The 16,860-nt window shown below is 42.8% G+C and overlaps 1 protein-coding gene across 4 annotated transcripts in view; it reads left to right on the top strand.

Moving 5' to 3' along the window:
- Positions 1-16,860, top strand: part of adarb1b (adenosine deaminase RNA specific B1b) — a 129,269-nt gene that overhangs the window by 77,435 nt on the left and 34,974 nt on the right. For 2 of the 4 annotated variants that reach the window (XM_086265538.1, XM_086265539.1), the window contains one exon: positions 2,322-2,355. Coding sequence is in view for 1 of the 4 variants with exons in the window: in XM_086265537.1 (XP_086121663.1) it covers positions 3,403-3,502 (100 nt within the window). In the remaining 3 variants the exon portion in view is untranslated. Of the gene's footprint in view, positions 1-2,321; positions 2,356-3,182; positions 3,503-10,730; positions 10,755-16,860 lie in introns of those variants that run through there. The other 2 variants (XM_086265537.1, XM_086265540.1) reach the window with 2 other exon arrangements.

The following is a 16,860-nucleotide window of genomic DNA, read 5'->3' as shown; positions in this document are numbered from 1 at the left end:
AAACCACTGCTGGCCAAAAGTGATAAATCAGTTTTAAGCTTTTATATTGAGCCGTGACACAAGAGTCTCACCTGCTGTAATCAGCCTCCCATGTTAAAAGAGCTTACTTTGGGATTACATTTTCATTTTATGTTTTATACGGGCGGGTTTCTCTTGTCTCCTCACCTTTTCTCTCTCCCTCTGGCCTCCTTTGCTTTATGTACTCACTCACTGGGTTTTCTCTGTATCGATTGTTTTTTCCATTCACCCTCCTTCACCTGTTACGTGTATATTTCTCTCCATTTTTTGTTTAGTCATTTTTAGTTTGGTGGACATCATAGAGCAATAATATACCAAAGCTAAAGCTTAATTGCGATGTCTTTTTTTAATCCTTGTCTGTGATGACCCAGCACTCATAGAGCAGTGTAGGTCATGTAGCAGTGTTTCAGATGGAGCCTTTCAGTTGGCCTTTACTAGTAGCTGATATTAGCCATTCACAGATATATTGGATAGAGTGATGTCAGAGATTTGCTGGGTTTTGTTTGTTTGTTTGTTTGTTTGTTTGTTTATTTTTTTGAACAGAACAAAAAAACCCTGAATTGTCTACAACGCTCTCAGAGCTTAGCCTCACACATCCAGTACCTTTTGGACTCTAATATCACATTGTACCTCCCATCATTACACATTACATATCGCATTATATCATTACATGTATGACATTACATTTTTTCTTATAATTTTTGCCTTACCGTTATATACTTTATATTAAACTGGACTCTTCATTAAGTGCACCTTCCTTGTACTGGCTCAGGCCCCCTTTTGCAGTCAGAACTGGATTCATTCTCTGTGTCATAGATTCAAAAAGGTCCTGGTCACATTCCTCAGATTTCTTTCCACATTGTCATGACAGTATCACACAGCTGCTGCAGATTTGTTGGCTGCACATCCACAATGTGGCTCTCTCATGCCACCATATATCAAAGGTGCTCTATTTGCCCAACATCTGGTGACTGTGGAGGACATTTGAATACAGTGAACTTGAGATGATTTGAGCTTTGTGACACGTGACATCCAGCTGGAAGCCTCCATGGGGGAGGGTTTTTTTTTTTATCTTGTTATAAAGGAATGAACATGGTCAGCAACAACACTCAGGTAGGCTGTGGCATGTAGATGATGTTTAGTTGATAATAAGAGGACCAGCAGCAGCAGCCTGAACTGTTGACACAAGGCAGGAGTGGTTTCCAGTGTGGTCTGCTGTAGGCCATCAGCCTCAAGGTTAAGAGATGCTGTTCTGCATACTTGCTGTAATGAGTGGTTATTTTAGCTACAGTTGACTTCTTATCTGCTTGAAACAGTCAGGAGAAATATCTCCTCATCAGGACGTGTTGACAGTGTCTATGTACTGAAAAGTTGCTGGTGTGTAATTGGCTGATTAGATATTTGCATTAATAAGCACTTGTACGCATGCATACCAAAGAAAATAAAAGCTGTTAATAGAAAATATTAACATATTGAAGGGGTGAAAATGGGGTGATTGTTTATTAAGGTTCCAGTTAATAAACAATCACACGAGGTAGTTATTAATTATTCAAAAAAACTGACAACAGCATCAAGAACACACATGCCGTTCCACATTTATCTGTAGGCATTAGCAGCCAATTTAATGGCTGACAGATTTAGCAGGTTGTCTGGAGCATTGACGTGATCAGGCTTTATTGTGCTTGGCTTATTTATCCCTTTATAATAGTGAATGAATAATGCTAACAGGATCTGCCTTATCTGATTACCCACTCAGACGTTTTCATGCAGTCAGTCTTTACATTTTTACATTGGCATGTGAGATCAGCGGGTTTAAGCTTTGTAGATTATTTGGTTTCACCAGTATGATTTTTCTCCTCCAGCCGTTTAAGAAACATATTAAAAAACCACGCAGCTGACCACTTACCGTTCCTGCAGTCTAAGATAAGTGATCTGTGTACCAATTACAGGGATCACATTTCCTTATAAGGGCGTAGTTTTTGCCAAATAAAATATCAGGAAGCCTTGAAACAGTCCAGCGACTGACAAAATTGTGTTTTTTAGCTAAATGAATGGGATCAGGCACCTAAGCCCATGTTCCATCCAAAGAGTGGCTCTAGGTAACCATCCAGGAATTCTTTGGAACAATGTGGGGAAAGATGAGCTGATGTGGAAACGGCTAATTTGAAAGAATGAGTCCAGCATGTGCATATTTCCTTGTTGTCTGCCACTAACTTGGTTGCACTGCGTCTCTAAAAGAGCTTTGGCAGACACTTCTTGGTCAGCGCTGTCGTTTAGTAAAGTGTTCTCTGTCTCTCCTGCAGATTTTACCGGTCACAGACTGCACGGCAGCCACAGGTAAGTGTTTTTGCCGTTTCCCTTCCTTCCTTTCTTTGTCTGTCTCTATACTGAGTTTGTACCCAGGATAGAATTGTATTACATTTGTCAACAAAGCTAACATAACTTTGCGCTCCCATCATAAGTGTTGTTTGATTTTCTGTGGCTTAAAAAAGTGGTTTGGGCCCAGCAAAACTGCAATTACACGAGATGGCCACTAGAGGGAGGCAGAGTACTTCTTTCTAAGTTCTCACCCTCTCAAGTGGTGAGCTTGCTCGTTATTGGGGAATACAAAAAATATAAATCTTAAAGAAGGAGACAGGTGGGTATGATGACAAGTAATGGATGATTTTAATATTGCAGTTGTAACTTTTTTATATGAGCTTATTTTAATGTCATATGTTTGAGTGTGTTGTGTGTGTGTGAGAGAAACGGGGGGATGTACTGGAGATGCATTGAGCCGACACTCTTACTTTCACTGCAGAGGGAATATAGTTAAACATAGACTCTTATTACACTCACACAGCACAGAAAGCTACGGTATGATGAACTGGTAAGCGGGTGGAGGAAGTCAGTGGATGACATTGGCGTCGCTTGTAGGATGTGTCAGTTACTTTGAGCTGGGATTACACAGGTAGAGAGTTTGCCTTTGGTCTGTGTGTTAATTCTTATCCATATGAAAACATGAGTCTCTCTCCTCAGCTTGTCCCCTCCTCCTCCACTCCATCGCCTCCCCTCTCTGACTACTGATAGGGCAGACATGGAGTCAACAGAGGAGAGAAGCAGCGAGGAGGAAAGGGAGGGAGGGATGGAGAGAGAGGGAGTTTGGATATGAGGGAAGGACTAAAGTAGAAACAAAGAAACGCTGGAGGTGTGTGGAGTTGAGCGTTCTTCATGTCAGTAGCTTGAAAACAGCGGTGCACGGCTTGTGAAGCGGACGAGGGCGAAGGTTGAAGGGCAGGTAGACCACGTGTGTGAGTTCAAGTTTAATTTGCTCCAGTTTTAACGAAGCGCTCAGCCAGAGTTAGGCAGCCGTTTAGTGGAATTTCTAGTAGTGTGCACCAAGTCATGGCCCTGCTCACCAACGGCGCACAGAGTCTGGGCTCCTATTACTGCCTGATCCGACGCAGGTTCAAGAGGAGGCGCAAGAAACGCTCCGAACGCAAAGGTAACCCACAGAGTGGAAGTTCCCAGACTGAGACTGATGCTGAGCTGGCTTATGTAGATCAGCAGGAAGAGAAACATTATTCACTTGATGTAATAAATCATTTACTCTCACTTTTCTGTCAAATTTTAAATTAGTAACATCACCAGAGTGCTGTGAAATCCCTTCTTCTTTCTCGGTTGCAAACAGTCAGTGTGCAGAATGTAGTTTTTCTTTGTTTCTGTTTCCGTGCATTTGTGTTTGATTTAAGCTTAAACTGTTTCTCCGGAGTTGAATTTTTAAAATCAAGCACGCCTTATTAACTCACCTGCTCCGACGAAACTCGATGCGTGATTAGATTTCAAATGTGTTTTTAGAGCAGTGACTGTTCCTCTCATTTTTGTGTTATGTCACAAACCAAACCTTTACATTTCTTTAAATATTTTTGCACTATATGTTTGCACAAAGTGTTAGTCAGCATGGAAGAAATTTCACACGTATACCTGAACAGTAAAACCAATCCTGCTCAATTCAAATCCTTCTTTTTATTGTTTTCAGTGTTTACCTTTTTATGAACATACAGGAGAGAGCAGCATTTATAGAGAGCGCATTAGAAATCGTTCTTCTGTTGTTGTATAATGTGACTGTCCTCTTGTTTATTATTTATTCTTTTTTTCTTAGCGTAATCTGAATCTGAAATTGGAGTTTGTCCTCCCTGCGTAGTTCACCGAACGTTTCTGAGGAATTATTTAAATGCATTTGAAGCAGATAGGCGGCTTCTTCCCTGCCCTGTATCTCATCCTCCCCGCTCCCTCTCTCTGGGTGAGACAGGTCCGCGTCTCTGTGTAATTGAAGTCGAGTGACGGGAGCCCCGGAGGCTCCGAAGCTTTTCTCCCCTGAGTTTGCTGCTCTGCTCTGGGGATTAGCCTAACAGCAAAGGTAGTAATTACTTAGGTGGCCACAGCTCACTGGCAGTATTAGCCGTGTCTCAGCCACTTGCTTTGACACCCACCGCCCTTCGCACCCCCGCCCTGCTCCCCTCACCGAGTCAAGTCCATTCATCCAGAGTAAATCCACCACTGCTGATGCTGCATTTTTAGCCTCCGATTTGCACACTCGGGCCCCGCTCGCGCACAGTGACTCCGTCCATCAGTATTACACAGGTCTGTTTCCCGCCTTTCGCTCTCCCTTATCACCACGGAAATGAAAGTGGCACTTTTTTACACCAGACTGAGGAAAGCGACGACTAAGCAGAACTTTGGGCCAGTGTTGCCCTGCTTGCTCTTAGTCAGCTCTAATGCCCTGAACTGGAAGCCTCCCGATAAGTTGCTTAGTTCTTGAGTTCCTCAGAGTGTCCCACGGGTTAGCGGCTAATGCTAGCCGAGATGAGCTTATAGGCTCACTGGCGACAATCATCTGACAGCGAGTCAAGCAAACCTCACTGCTCGGTTTCCCCGACAGCGAGGGCCGAATCGTCAGAGCACCTCCATGAAGTGGAGCGTCCGTTTTAAGTAGATCATTGTCTTCCACACGAAGGCTTCCTTCTGTCAATGCAAGCACCGATTAGGGTCAGCCGCATGAGTGCGCACGTGTCTGTGACACTAACCCACACTGACACTCCAGCTCTGAAGGAAATATCACGTCTAAATCCCCAGTTTTGGTAAAAATGCATTTTTTTTATTTGGAGAAAAAGTGTAACAGGAGACTGTCGTTAAACATTCATTTCAACAGCAAACACAGTTTAAAACGCGCCCCCACCACACCTACGTGCACTGACTCCTCAGCTGTCATTACACAGTTCGTGTCTACTTCTTGTGCGGCGGTTTTTTACACCCTCAAACCTTTTCACAGCAGACTTTTGGACTCGTCACAGAGGAACTTGATGGCGTTTGACCTTAACGCTGGCTCTGCGCCACTGTCAGTGTAAAGCATGTAAGTGTGACAGACGGCTGAAACTGTTGAATATAACTGAGCCAGTTTTGTTATTTATCTGTAACAAATGTAAAAAGAAATGCCCTGCTGAGGAGGTCTTATACAAGTCCTTTCAGTTTGTGACTGAGTGAGTGTAGGGATTTACATGAGCTCTCTGGACTCAGCCACATAATAAGATGGATAAACCTGTAATTTTCCCCCACAAGTGCAACAAAGCTCATTGAAGACTGAAGTAAAGTGTTTATCGTGCAAAGTCTGCACACACTGAGAAAAGTCTTTTTAGTCTAAATGACAGAAAACCCCTTCATGGTTGTCTATTGTTGCCTCTTAATGATCCTCCTGTAGCTCGGTTTCAAACGTACGTTCTGCTTCTGTCGCTCTAAAGGTTCGACTTGCATTCAGCACACGGTGCTATCTACTTTTTTTTTGTTGAGAAGAAAAGAAATTGAATTGAATTTGTGCTCTAATGACGCCCGGTGTCGTTTTCTACTGGAATTTGTAGACAGTATTGCATAAAACACAATAATATTACAATGTATAAGTAAGGTCTGCATCCAGTTTAAGTGCTTACATTTATTGTGTGACGTGAACGCTGGCTGCATTGGTGCATCTGCTGAAATATGTGCAGTTGCAGGTATGTAGCAGTGCCTAGTTGAGATTAAGCTCTCTAATAACTGCTTTGCTGTGGGGTCAGGAATAGTTTAGTCTGATTCTATAAACTGATTTAATGAAACCTTAAAATAATATGCAGAAATTTGTGTTTTCAGATCTTTATTGTTGACAACATCAACTAAGTGGGGAAGCTCTCTTTAAGCTAAAAAACATAGACAGTCGGTGCTCAGTATGTTAGCAGGCGTTCTTTATCTTCAGTCATTTTATTCTTATTTTTTATTTTCAATAAATGTGTCGATGCTGTCAGGAAACTTTACAGGTGTGAAGCTGAGATCAAATGAAGGCTCAGTTTGGATGTGTGATCAGACTATAGGTAATAAGTCAGTAATGAGCCCGGAGTGCTGGTGGGTGTGAATTACAGGCATTTCAGCTGATTCTGGTAATTCTGTAGCGAGAGGACTTTAATGATTGTTAACAGACACACCTGTGATTTTTTCCACAGTCGCAACTCAAAATGTCTGCGGTGGAAATAAATCTGCAGAACACATTTGTTCTTTATATCGTATTGATGTGATGTATTTCTTGGTTATTTTTCGCGGCAAGCAGCAGCTGGAGACGCACACCGTAGAGCTCATATTTACCTATAGCATTACTACTCACCATGTAAATGTCCCTTTGCTTTGTAAGTGAATACAGTGCACAGTGACTTTCAAAATGCTGAACTTAAGCATATCTTCCAAGTGATAAGTTCTTCAATGCATCTCTCATAAATGTGCCAAGCCATGACACTCGCAGACGATGCTTTCCAATGGGCCGTATATGAAATATGGAAAATGGGGAACAGAGGCCTTTTTCTGCCGTGCCAGCAAAATCTCCAAAATGAGCTTTTGCAACTTGAATAGGGGGGCAGAGGGGGGTTCTGCACTGCCTGACGCCTGCTATCCATCGCAGTGGAAGAGACTTTGCCTGCAACGCCACTCGTTTCCTCTTAGATAACCTTACGTCCTCTGCACGAAGACATTCTTCTCCTGCTTTTTATACCGTCATTTACCGGCATCATCTCTTTTAATTTTCCCACTACTTGTTTTAAAATGAGTAACTCTCACTGCCATTTATAAAAGTCACTATCCAAATACTAAGCGTGCGTTCTTAATGATTTCCTTTTAGATTCATCTAAGCTGCGTGTGCACACAAAAGAATTGATTTACAACCTGCGAAAAACCTCCGACAAACTGATTAACATTTGACAACGGTGGCAGAGGAATTCAGATAGGAAACGCGGTCGCATCCATTTACCTAACAATAAAAAGAAACTGTTGATTATGAGCGGTGCCTCATTTAGCGCCACAAACACAGCAGCACTCTGTCACGATAAGAAATGAGTTGTGTCTGCCTGTCTCAGTGTAATTAGCTTTGATTAGCATGCTACTAATGACTGTAACGGCATGACATTGTAGTGAGCCTGCACAAGACGCCGAGGTGTGTTTAACAGGCGCAGAGACACTTCACAGCCCCAGAGATGCATACACGGATTTGCGTCGGCTCCCTTCATCACCTCCCAGAAAAACTCCATTCGTATAGATTCAGCTTCGCCTTTCATTTAAATGATATGGATAGTGAAATGTTGCTTTTGCAGCTGGTTATTCTGCTGCTTCCATGTCATAGGTGTAGAGGAATTTCTTTTGAGGTAATGGAACAAGACGTAGTGATGAAAATGCGATTTTGCCAACAAATGTGTTATATGGAAATCTTTGCCAGCAATACGCGCTGTGCTTAATTTTAAACATTAGATTTGTACCACATGTAGCGCTCCATCGCAGTTCATATTGCTTTGTGTAAAGGGCCTTGGACTGTACATCTGTCCTCCCCCATTCTCTTTCCTCCCACCTCTCTCATCCTCTTAGGGATGTATAAACACGTTCTCCCTCCCTTTGTCACCTGTCAGGACCTTTTTCATTCAGCAGAGGTTTACAACCTCGTCCTCTCCCGAGTGTCCGTCAGTGCACCGAGCATGCGGTGTAAAAATTCAACTGCTAGATGACAGGAGAAATCTGCATTTATTTCCAGACCTCCTCATCCTCATATAAACACACAAACACATTCACCGCTCTCTCCAGGATCCCCTAACCCGGCCTTGAATGTGACAAACGGTGTTAGGTTTGAGCGCCCTGGGCGTCCAGGCGAGGAGAGCAGAAGGACGGAGGAGAGGCTTGTGCGAGGGGTGAGATGGAGAGGCTGGAGCAGGGAAAACAAGTGATAAATTTCAGAAGTAAACAGCTGCGAAGAAAAAGGAACCACCGGTGAGTTCTTACTGCTCTGTAGGATGTTCTTGAACTCCTGTTAAAACTTTTCTTGCCTTAGTTGTTGGTTTTTGTCGAGCTTTGTCCACAGAAACTTTTTAAATCATTTTAGCCGTTTCGGCAGTCGTTTAATTTTCATCTATGTTATCAACACTTGATGTCAGTGTAGAAACTCTGACATACAGCAGATAGACACGGGCGTTTGTGTCTGCGTGTGAGTCCCCTCCTACCTGTGTGCTCTGTTGGGTGCTTGAGCATTGAGCACAGCAGTGGTGGTCCTGGGCATGCTCACACGCCCACGCCTTCGCACACTTCCAGACACACTCAAACATACACTCCCTTCCCCACAGGCGCTCGGTACCTATGCTGTGTCATAAATCAGAGCTGTCAAATAGATTTTACAGCTCCTAGTGAAAAGAGGAGAGGCAGCCACCCAACAACCTTGAAAAGATGGAAGAAAGCAAAAGTAGAGAAGTTTTATTAATATGAAACCTGATACCTGGACCTAAGGAATCTATAAAAGACTGACAGCACAGTTTTTCACCCAGTGCACATACGAAGCAAACTGCAAGTATCTAGGTGGTGTGAGCATGATGTGTTACCACGGTGACCACTCCATCTATAAAAGCACTGTGTGCAATGAGTCCATATGATGGTATTTACGGTTATTGTGTCTTTGGCGGACTTTGGCTTCCAGAGTTGCTGCCAAAAAAGTTGTTTAGAGCTGGCAACCAGCCCGCTGGGGATGGGTGGGTGGGGGGGATTTACTGCTGCACTTGGGTAACGTACCCACCATACCACGCACTCTAAGAGCGACGGGGCTGCGTCGATGCAGCTTCCTACACTTTTGCTTTCACTGTGGTGCTGCTTAGAAGAGACGGGCACACTGCAGAGTTTCACTGTGACTCGTAGCACGAAGAGAAAGCAAATTATGGTAAATCTTTAAAATATAACATGGAGGATATTGACGATGATAATCAGCGATCATAAGCAGATACAGGTTTAGAGGGCAGACAACCACAGAGTACCGTAGTCCCAGACTGATTGGGAGTGGTTGCTGAAGGATGCTGGTGATCGCAAAAAGGGGTACGGTGCTGCCCCAAAAAACTTGTCTGCAGTTTGCTTTGGAGACGGCGACTTGTCTGCAGACATCAACAATCAAAGCAGTCACAAGGAGGTTTGTGGTCCAGCACTGACAGCCAGCAACCTCCAACAGTCACTCAGCAACCAGTCAGGGTGGTTGTCAGTGGGTCACTGAGCGGTCTGTAGGGTTGTGTGAGTGAAGCCTTAGCTGAACAGCTAAAGGTAAACAGGCCCATCTCAACATTATGTTGTTTTATTATTATACTGTTAGGTGGGTGTGTAAAGATTCACTCGGACTTATTAAAAATCCAAATTTCATGTGGGAACTAAGATCAGTAATTTAAGTTTTTTGAAAGAAAAAAAAACCCACATACAGTGATAGTAGTTAGTGACCATGCTTGTGACCCGTGCTGTGAAATGTGAGGATGTAACTGAGGAAATAATTACAGAATCAACTGCTGTTGAATTTTGATGGTTTACTGTAGCTTTAGGAAAAGACTGGGCGCTGTAAAATACTTAAAAGCAGTCTTGTTAATGGAATAATAACCACCAAAAATCACGAGTAATTCATCGGGGAGCTGTTAATCCATCCAGTAATGATCAGTGTAATAATAGCAATAACAAAACATGCCGGGGCAAAGATTTGTTGCGCTAATGATCTGCCGTAGGTTAATTTTTCCATGCTGTTTATTATGAGACCAAAGCAGTTTTATGATCCTGTAACCTCAGAGTTGTGTACTCGTGTTGTGTCAGTTGTTCCAGACAGCATTACTCATTCTTTAAGTGGGTATTTGATTCTTGTCTAAAAACTGGGAGGGAAACATGAAGCCCATTTTTTACTATCCTCATCCAGGTGCATAAATTCCCCGATCGCTGGAGGCTCAGAGGACGTCAGTGTCCGAATGCCTGCCTCTTAATATGCAGAGCAGAGGAAAACATGTACATCCAGCAGCAGGGCTCGGGAGGCAAATCACTTCTGGCAGCCTAATTCACTGGTCATTAGAACAGCCAAATTGAATAATGGGCTCTGAAGTAAAGTGTGCATGTATGTGTGTTCATGTCCAAGTCTGTCTGATAAGGCAGGCAGGGCCATGTTGGGTGACCATACTCTTGTGCCCCCTTTACCTTGGCCCATCAGTTTCAATCAGGCGGGATGACAGGCACTCCTCTTTCTCCCGCGACCCCTCTCCATTAGGCCACCGGCGCCCACACGTGTACTCCATTACGCTGCATTACCTGGTCAGTGCCTGGAGACATCACCTCAGGAAGCGGGAGAGGCTCGGGGCTGTACGGAAAAGAGAACCGATCCTGTTTCTATTAAGATTCCTCCTCATTCACTCTTCCTTGAGGTAATCACTAGCCTGCCAAAGTCTTATTCGGGAAAGTAATGGGATTGTGGGATGGCGACAGTAGCACTCACTTATCTAACTGCATACTTGGACAGTTAACGACGATCCCTGCTTTCCTCCTCCTGTCCCTCTCTAAATTTATTTTGTAAGTCTCATTTCTGCATCTATTCGTGGAAATGTTTTCAACCTCATGAACCTGTTTACTATAATATATGAGTTTAGATCTTGTAGGTAGTTAACATGCGACATTATCAAATTCAAGCTATAAAAAAGGAGTCAAAATGGAAAAACTTTGTTTTGGAATCTCCTCCTCATTTGAGCCGCTCCTTTTAGGGGTCGCCACAGTGCTGCCATCATGACCAATCACATGACCTCCCTCACTACATCTATGAATCTTCCTACTCTGGTAGCTCCATGTTCAACAGCTCTGCTGGTGGATGCACCATCTCAGCCTCATCTCAGCCTCTTTTCTCGAACTTTGTCTCCAACCTGAGCTGTCCGTGTGCCAATGCCACCATCTCCAACTCGTACGTTCTACCTGGTCTCGCTACAATCTTGTAAACTTTCTCATGTTTTAGAATATAGAAATATGACCACAAATCAGGAAAGATGTGGGAAACAGAGGATTGCATTTAATGCCACGAGCTATCTTCACTGTTTATCTAATTCTGTGACCTGTTTTCACATTTAACTTGACGGTCTCAGATTTGCTGCGAGCACCTTTTACCACATGAGGGTGAGTTGGGTCGGCCTGATGTGGCTTGAAATGTGATTTCAGAATAACCGGAGAATCAGACACAAATGGAATGGATAGGGACGGTGGCGCTGCCTGGTGAGCCTATCAGTCAGTGTTAAGGCTGCTGAGAGGGCTGTCTCGTAGGCAGGCTCGCCTGCACCGGCCATTTCCCATGGCCATTTGTCTCTGTCCACTTTCTTTCCCTATCCTTGCCCCCCCTTTTTTTCTTTTCATCTCTTCCTCCCCCTCGTCTTCGATTGCTCATTTTGGACTCTCAGCCTTGTTCGATCTGCTATTTTTTCTGGTTCTCTGCATTTTCCACACCACCACCACAACACTCTTGTTTTCCTTTGTTCCAAGTATTCCCCCCGGCAAACAAGTTGCTTTAGCAATCAAAACTAGTAACTGGAGTAGACCTGATGATGTTTCATATTTACGTCTATCACTGTAGTCCACTGAACACCTGATTGTAAGTAAACCTTTTTTTTTTTACACATGTTACTTTTGCAGCCCTCTAGAAATGTTTTCATCTGTTTGAGTTAAAAAGAAAAGATTAAACGAATCTGTCGGTTATTTACAGATTTTGCAGTTACTACACTTTCATCCATCAATTCAACGAAACATATTATTTTTGTATCAACTTATAAAGCTGATGATTATTGCTAAAACACTTCTCAGTCATTTCAGTAATTACTGTTCCAGCCTCGTTTCATTTTGGAGGATTACTGTTGCTCTTAATGATCAGCGGGGAAATTGATATCCTTCTAGCAGATGACTAGCAATGAAGCTAAATAATGTGTTCGCTTACATTTACTTTTCCTGTTCCTTTGATTACTTCGTATCAAAACAACAGCACATATCAGATATGTTCTTAATTAAGATTTACCAAGATAGCTTTGAATTCCCACCATTCTGTTGTACCAGACTGCAGCACAGCTCTCTAATCTTTCTGGCATTCGTTTTATTATGTGTCAAACTCAACACGGTGTGCCACCGCACAGCTGTAAACAGACTATATAAAGTCATTACGAGCAGATGTTTATTTCTGGTTTCCTTGGAGTTGGGAGCTGTTGGTGCCTATCTCATTCTCCACTTTATCTCGTGCCAGTTCTGTGCCGTTACATCTGTGGTTTGAACAACTGTTTATGTCCTTATTTGTCATGTTAAACACAGTCGGAGAAAAAGAAGATCTGTGACTAAATGAAAAGCCTAAACTATAAGAGAAGCTTTAGATTTTAAGATTTACAAGCCAACAATTAGCACATTTTGTAAACTTATTAAACATATGAACTCAAAAATCCTCATCAACAATCATATGATCGCTGGTGTTTTGTTTGTTTTCTCTGGATTATTGTCGGGGCTTTACCTTCCCGCCTTGAGGCAACTGTTGTTGTGATTTGGTGCAATATAAACAGGGCTGCACATAAGTGGTCCGCAGGTGCGCATTCGCTGAAAATAAAAATAAATAGAAGCGCACCAGATAAGAAGTTGCAACACGTGTTTGCGTACATACGATTTTCTGGAGGAGGACAGACAATTGTTTAGAACTCTTAAAGATGTCGAAGAAGCAAACTCCTTTAAGCAGTTACTTTGGTGTCAGAAGGAGTCCGAACCGCAAAAGAAACGCGTATTCTCAGAAAAGTGGTTGCAGGAGGTGAGTTGGCTTCAAAACGAGGAACGCACAGAGATGTGGTGCAGAATATGCTGTGAAAATCCCACTCTAGTGGACAAAAACACTGCCTTTTATATGTACGCAAACGCGCGTTGCAACTTCTTATCTGGCGCACGTCTTTTATTTTGACAGCGAATGCGCACATGCGGACCACTTATGTGCACCTCTGAATATAAATAAGATTAGAAGAGGGAAAACATGGAGTCCTCCAGACTAAAGAACAGAGGGACCATCTGGCTACTTATCAACGCCCACTTAAAACCCCCGAATTTTTGATAGTATGAGGGTGAATTAGTGCCTATGGGTCTGGCAGCTGGCACATCTGGAAAAGCACCATCGATGTTGAAATCTATATACAGGTTTTAGAGCAACATATGCTCCCATCCAGATAACATCTTCTTCACAGAAGTCCTTGTATTTTTCACCAAGGCAATGTTAAACCGCATACTACACCTTTTACAACAGCATGTCTTGTTGAGTGTGAGTCCTAAACTGGCCTACCTGCAGCCCAGAACAACTTTCACCAACCGAAAACATTTGGCACGTGAAATGAACGATAGAACACAGAAGCAGCTAGAGTCCTCCAGCAGCTGCTCTCGTAGGTTCCCAGATGTTTACAGACTGTCGTCGAAAGAAACGTGGGTGGTACACAGCAGTAAACATGGTCCCGTTCCACTTTTTTTGAGACATCAAGCTCAAAATGACTTTATTATTAGAGTTTGAACAAATATTAGCTGTAGCCTACATTATAATTTGTAACTTGTCTATTCATTGCACACATGAGGATGACTAAACCTTGGCTGAAATTTTAAACAAGCAGGGAAAATCTGAAATGCATCTGAAAACTTTGTGCAGTAATTTAGTCTTAGTGAATTATGCTTTCTTCTCATCTGACTGCGGCTGTACGTGAGCGTCGATTTGCTGATCAAAAGATGTTTTTGTGGTTCTGCGTAACTGATGTCAGCGCTCTGCAGTGAGTTGGCACCCAGAGGCTGAACAGTGAGTCCTTCTGGCCTTGATGGACACAGGAAACAAGCGCGGCCATTTAACCGCAGCCTTCTCTCTGGCCCAGCAGCCCTGCTCGCTGGTGCTAAGGGGAATCATAGCCGCTCACTCTGATGATTTATGACCACACCTGCAGCCAGCCTCAGAGCTTTGCATGCGTGTTTGTGTGCGTACAGTAAAGAAAAACAGAGAAAAAATGACTGTGTGTGTATGAAAGGCAAAAATCAAAAGGTATGTGTAGGTTTAAAGAAACAAAAGACTGAAACTGCATGGGCGACTTTGTTGAGTCAAGCAGAATGCTAAAATTTGAGGCGCTTTGTTTCTGGATTACAGCTTCTTATGCACGCGCTGTAGTGGAGAATAGATTACAGTGTGCTGCAAACAGAAGTCTGTGTGCTGTTCGGGTGCAGGAATACCATTATCTCTCGCCTAGCCTTTTTGACTTGGCCTTTCTTTCAATCCTCTCACTCCTCCATGAACCTTCACTCTGACTGTATTCTGAAATGCAGTTCCTCATAAAATCCATCAAATAAAAAATTCATATTGAAACTCTCTCCCTCTGTTTTCTCCACCTTTCTCCACTCCCACTATCAGCACTTCATAATGATAAATGACAGACTGTCAGATATTAAAGTCTGAAACACAATAAAAGGTTGATTCTCTCCCTTTTCCACCTCGCATCTCTCCAATTTTAGTTTCATCAGTTTTTTGTCTCTAAAACATTTTTTGTAACATTTTGGAGAAAGAAAAGTCTATTATATTTGCACAGCAGGCATTCAGCTTAGTTTTTGTATTCACAGTGAGGCATTACCAGTGTAAAGATAATAACCTTATAAAAACAGCAGGCTTCATGTTTAACATCCATTCTCTGACTTATAAAACATTAGCAGGAACTGTTTTCATCACAAAGTGAACGCTGGTGTGATTTAGCAAAGGTGCTGAATTTTCATTGGCTCCACTTTCTCAAATGTGGACATTCGCTGCTTTTCTTTAATGTGAAATTCGATTTTAAAAACAAGGAAATGTTATATTTTGTTTACATTGGAAACAGCTTCAGTTGCAGCCGTACTGCCAATTCAGTTCATGTCAAAGAATAGAGACCGTCTCGTGATGGGATCGCACCAGCAGCAACGCCCTTCAATGAGGTGATTTCTTAATCCTGAGTAAACAGTCATTACTGTGGGGTTGGTTAGTTCTGACTGTATTTTAGGAGGATTATGGTCAGATTTGCATGAAAATTTGGCTCAATTTTGAGTATATGTGGTTTCAGGGGTTTTTTGTAAAGATTATTGAACATTTAATTCAGGTAAGGTAGACCCTACAATAATACATACAGAGAAAAACCCAACAATCATATGACCCCCTGCGAGCAAGCGCTTCGGCGACAGTGGGAAGGAAAAACTCCCTTTTAGCAGGAAGAAACCTCCAGCAGAACCAGGCTCAGGGAGGGGCGGGGCCATCTGCTGCGACCGGTTGCGGCGAGAGAAGGAAGACAGGATAAAGACATGCTGTGGACAACAAGTATGATTCAATGCAGAGAGGTCTATTAACACAGTGAGCCATCCATTCTCCTCCACTTATCCTTATCAGGGTCCCGGGGGGCGGAGCCTAAACTTGCTACCATAGGACAAAAGTGGGGTACACCCACTCATCCACCAATCTGACACAGGGCTAACATAGAGCGACAGACAACCAGTCACACTCATGGGAAAATAAGAATCACCAGTTAAGCTAACTCCACTGACTGCATGTCTCTGGACTGTCCCAACAGAAAGGCCCTGGCTCAGATGATGTAGTCAAACTCTTGCTGTGACCTTCTTGTTATGAAGCAACAGTGCTAACCACCACACCTACATGCCTAAATGATTATATATCAAATTGAATTTGACACTCACTTGACAGACAGACACCTACAAAAATACTCACTGCCTTGGTGGTGGTTCAGACTACCCTGGAAACCTCCAATACTTTGTTTTTGCCACGGTGACACACCCAAACACTCACAAGTCACATAATTCATCTGGAATATATACCAGCTAAACTATAGTAACGCAGCTAGTAAAAAGTCATCCTGCTCTGTAGTTGCTTTAGTAAGGTAACATACCAAAATCAAATTGGAGCGGTGCATCTTTGCATTAGCTACGCTACGGGGGCTCCTTCTAGAGTGAGCGAGCAAGGGCAGTGCCCATCTTTCCTTCTTCTCTCACAGCTGAGCTTCAGTATTGGTTCATTACCCAGCCTGTCCTGGCACTCCAACAACAGTACCGCAGAGAGCCTGTCAGATGATGGCACTCACAAAGGTGTTTGCTGTCATGGTGTCAGTAAGATAAGCAATTTTGAATGTCTTTGCTTATTATACATACTTTTCACTCTAATAGTTTTAAGATAAAACAGTAAACTTAAAGGAATGTTAACATGTAACATGTACACCTGTGTATTGGTTAGTTCTTACTTATGCTGTGTAAGTTCATACAAATTAGCGTGATAATCTCAGGTAGAATTGCGCAGAATTAAATGCTAATACAGTTTATATTGTTTTTGTTTTGTTTTTTATATTTCTGATATATATCATTAGTCACTGCTTGTTTGTACTCTGCTGTGGATTCCTGCTGCCCACCAGGTTGTAGACTAAATGTTCTTTGAGACCAAACAATTCCAGCGACTGATCCCCTCCCACTGGGGTCCACCCCCGA

Source organism: Aulonocara sp. 'chitande type north' Nkhata Bay, linkage group LG16 (genome assembly GCF_057382095.1).
Source record: "Aulonocara sp. 'chitande type north' Nkhata Bay isolate Kocher_YH1m ecotype deep benthic linkage group LG16, A_spYH_male_GT1.1, whole genome shotgun sequence".
NCBI lineage: Eukaryota > Metazoa > Chordata > Actinopteri > Cichliformes > Cichlidae > Aulonocara > Aulonocara sp. 'chitande type north' Nkhata Bay.
Note: the sequence above shows the minus strand (reverse complement) of the source record. Positions and strands in the feature narration are given on the sequence as shown.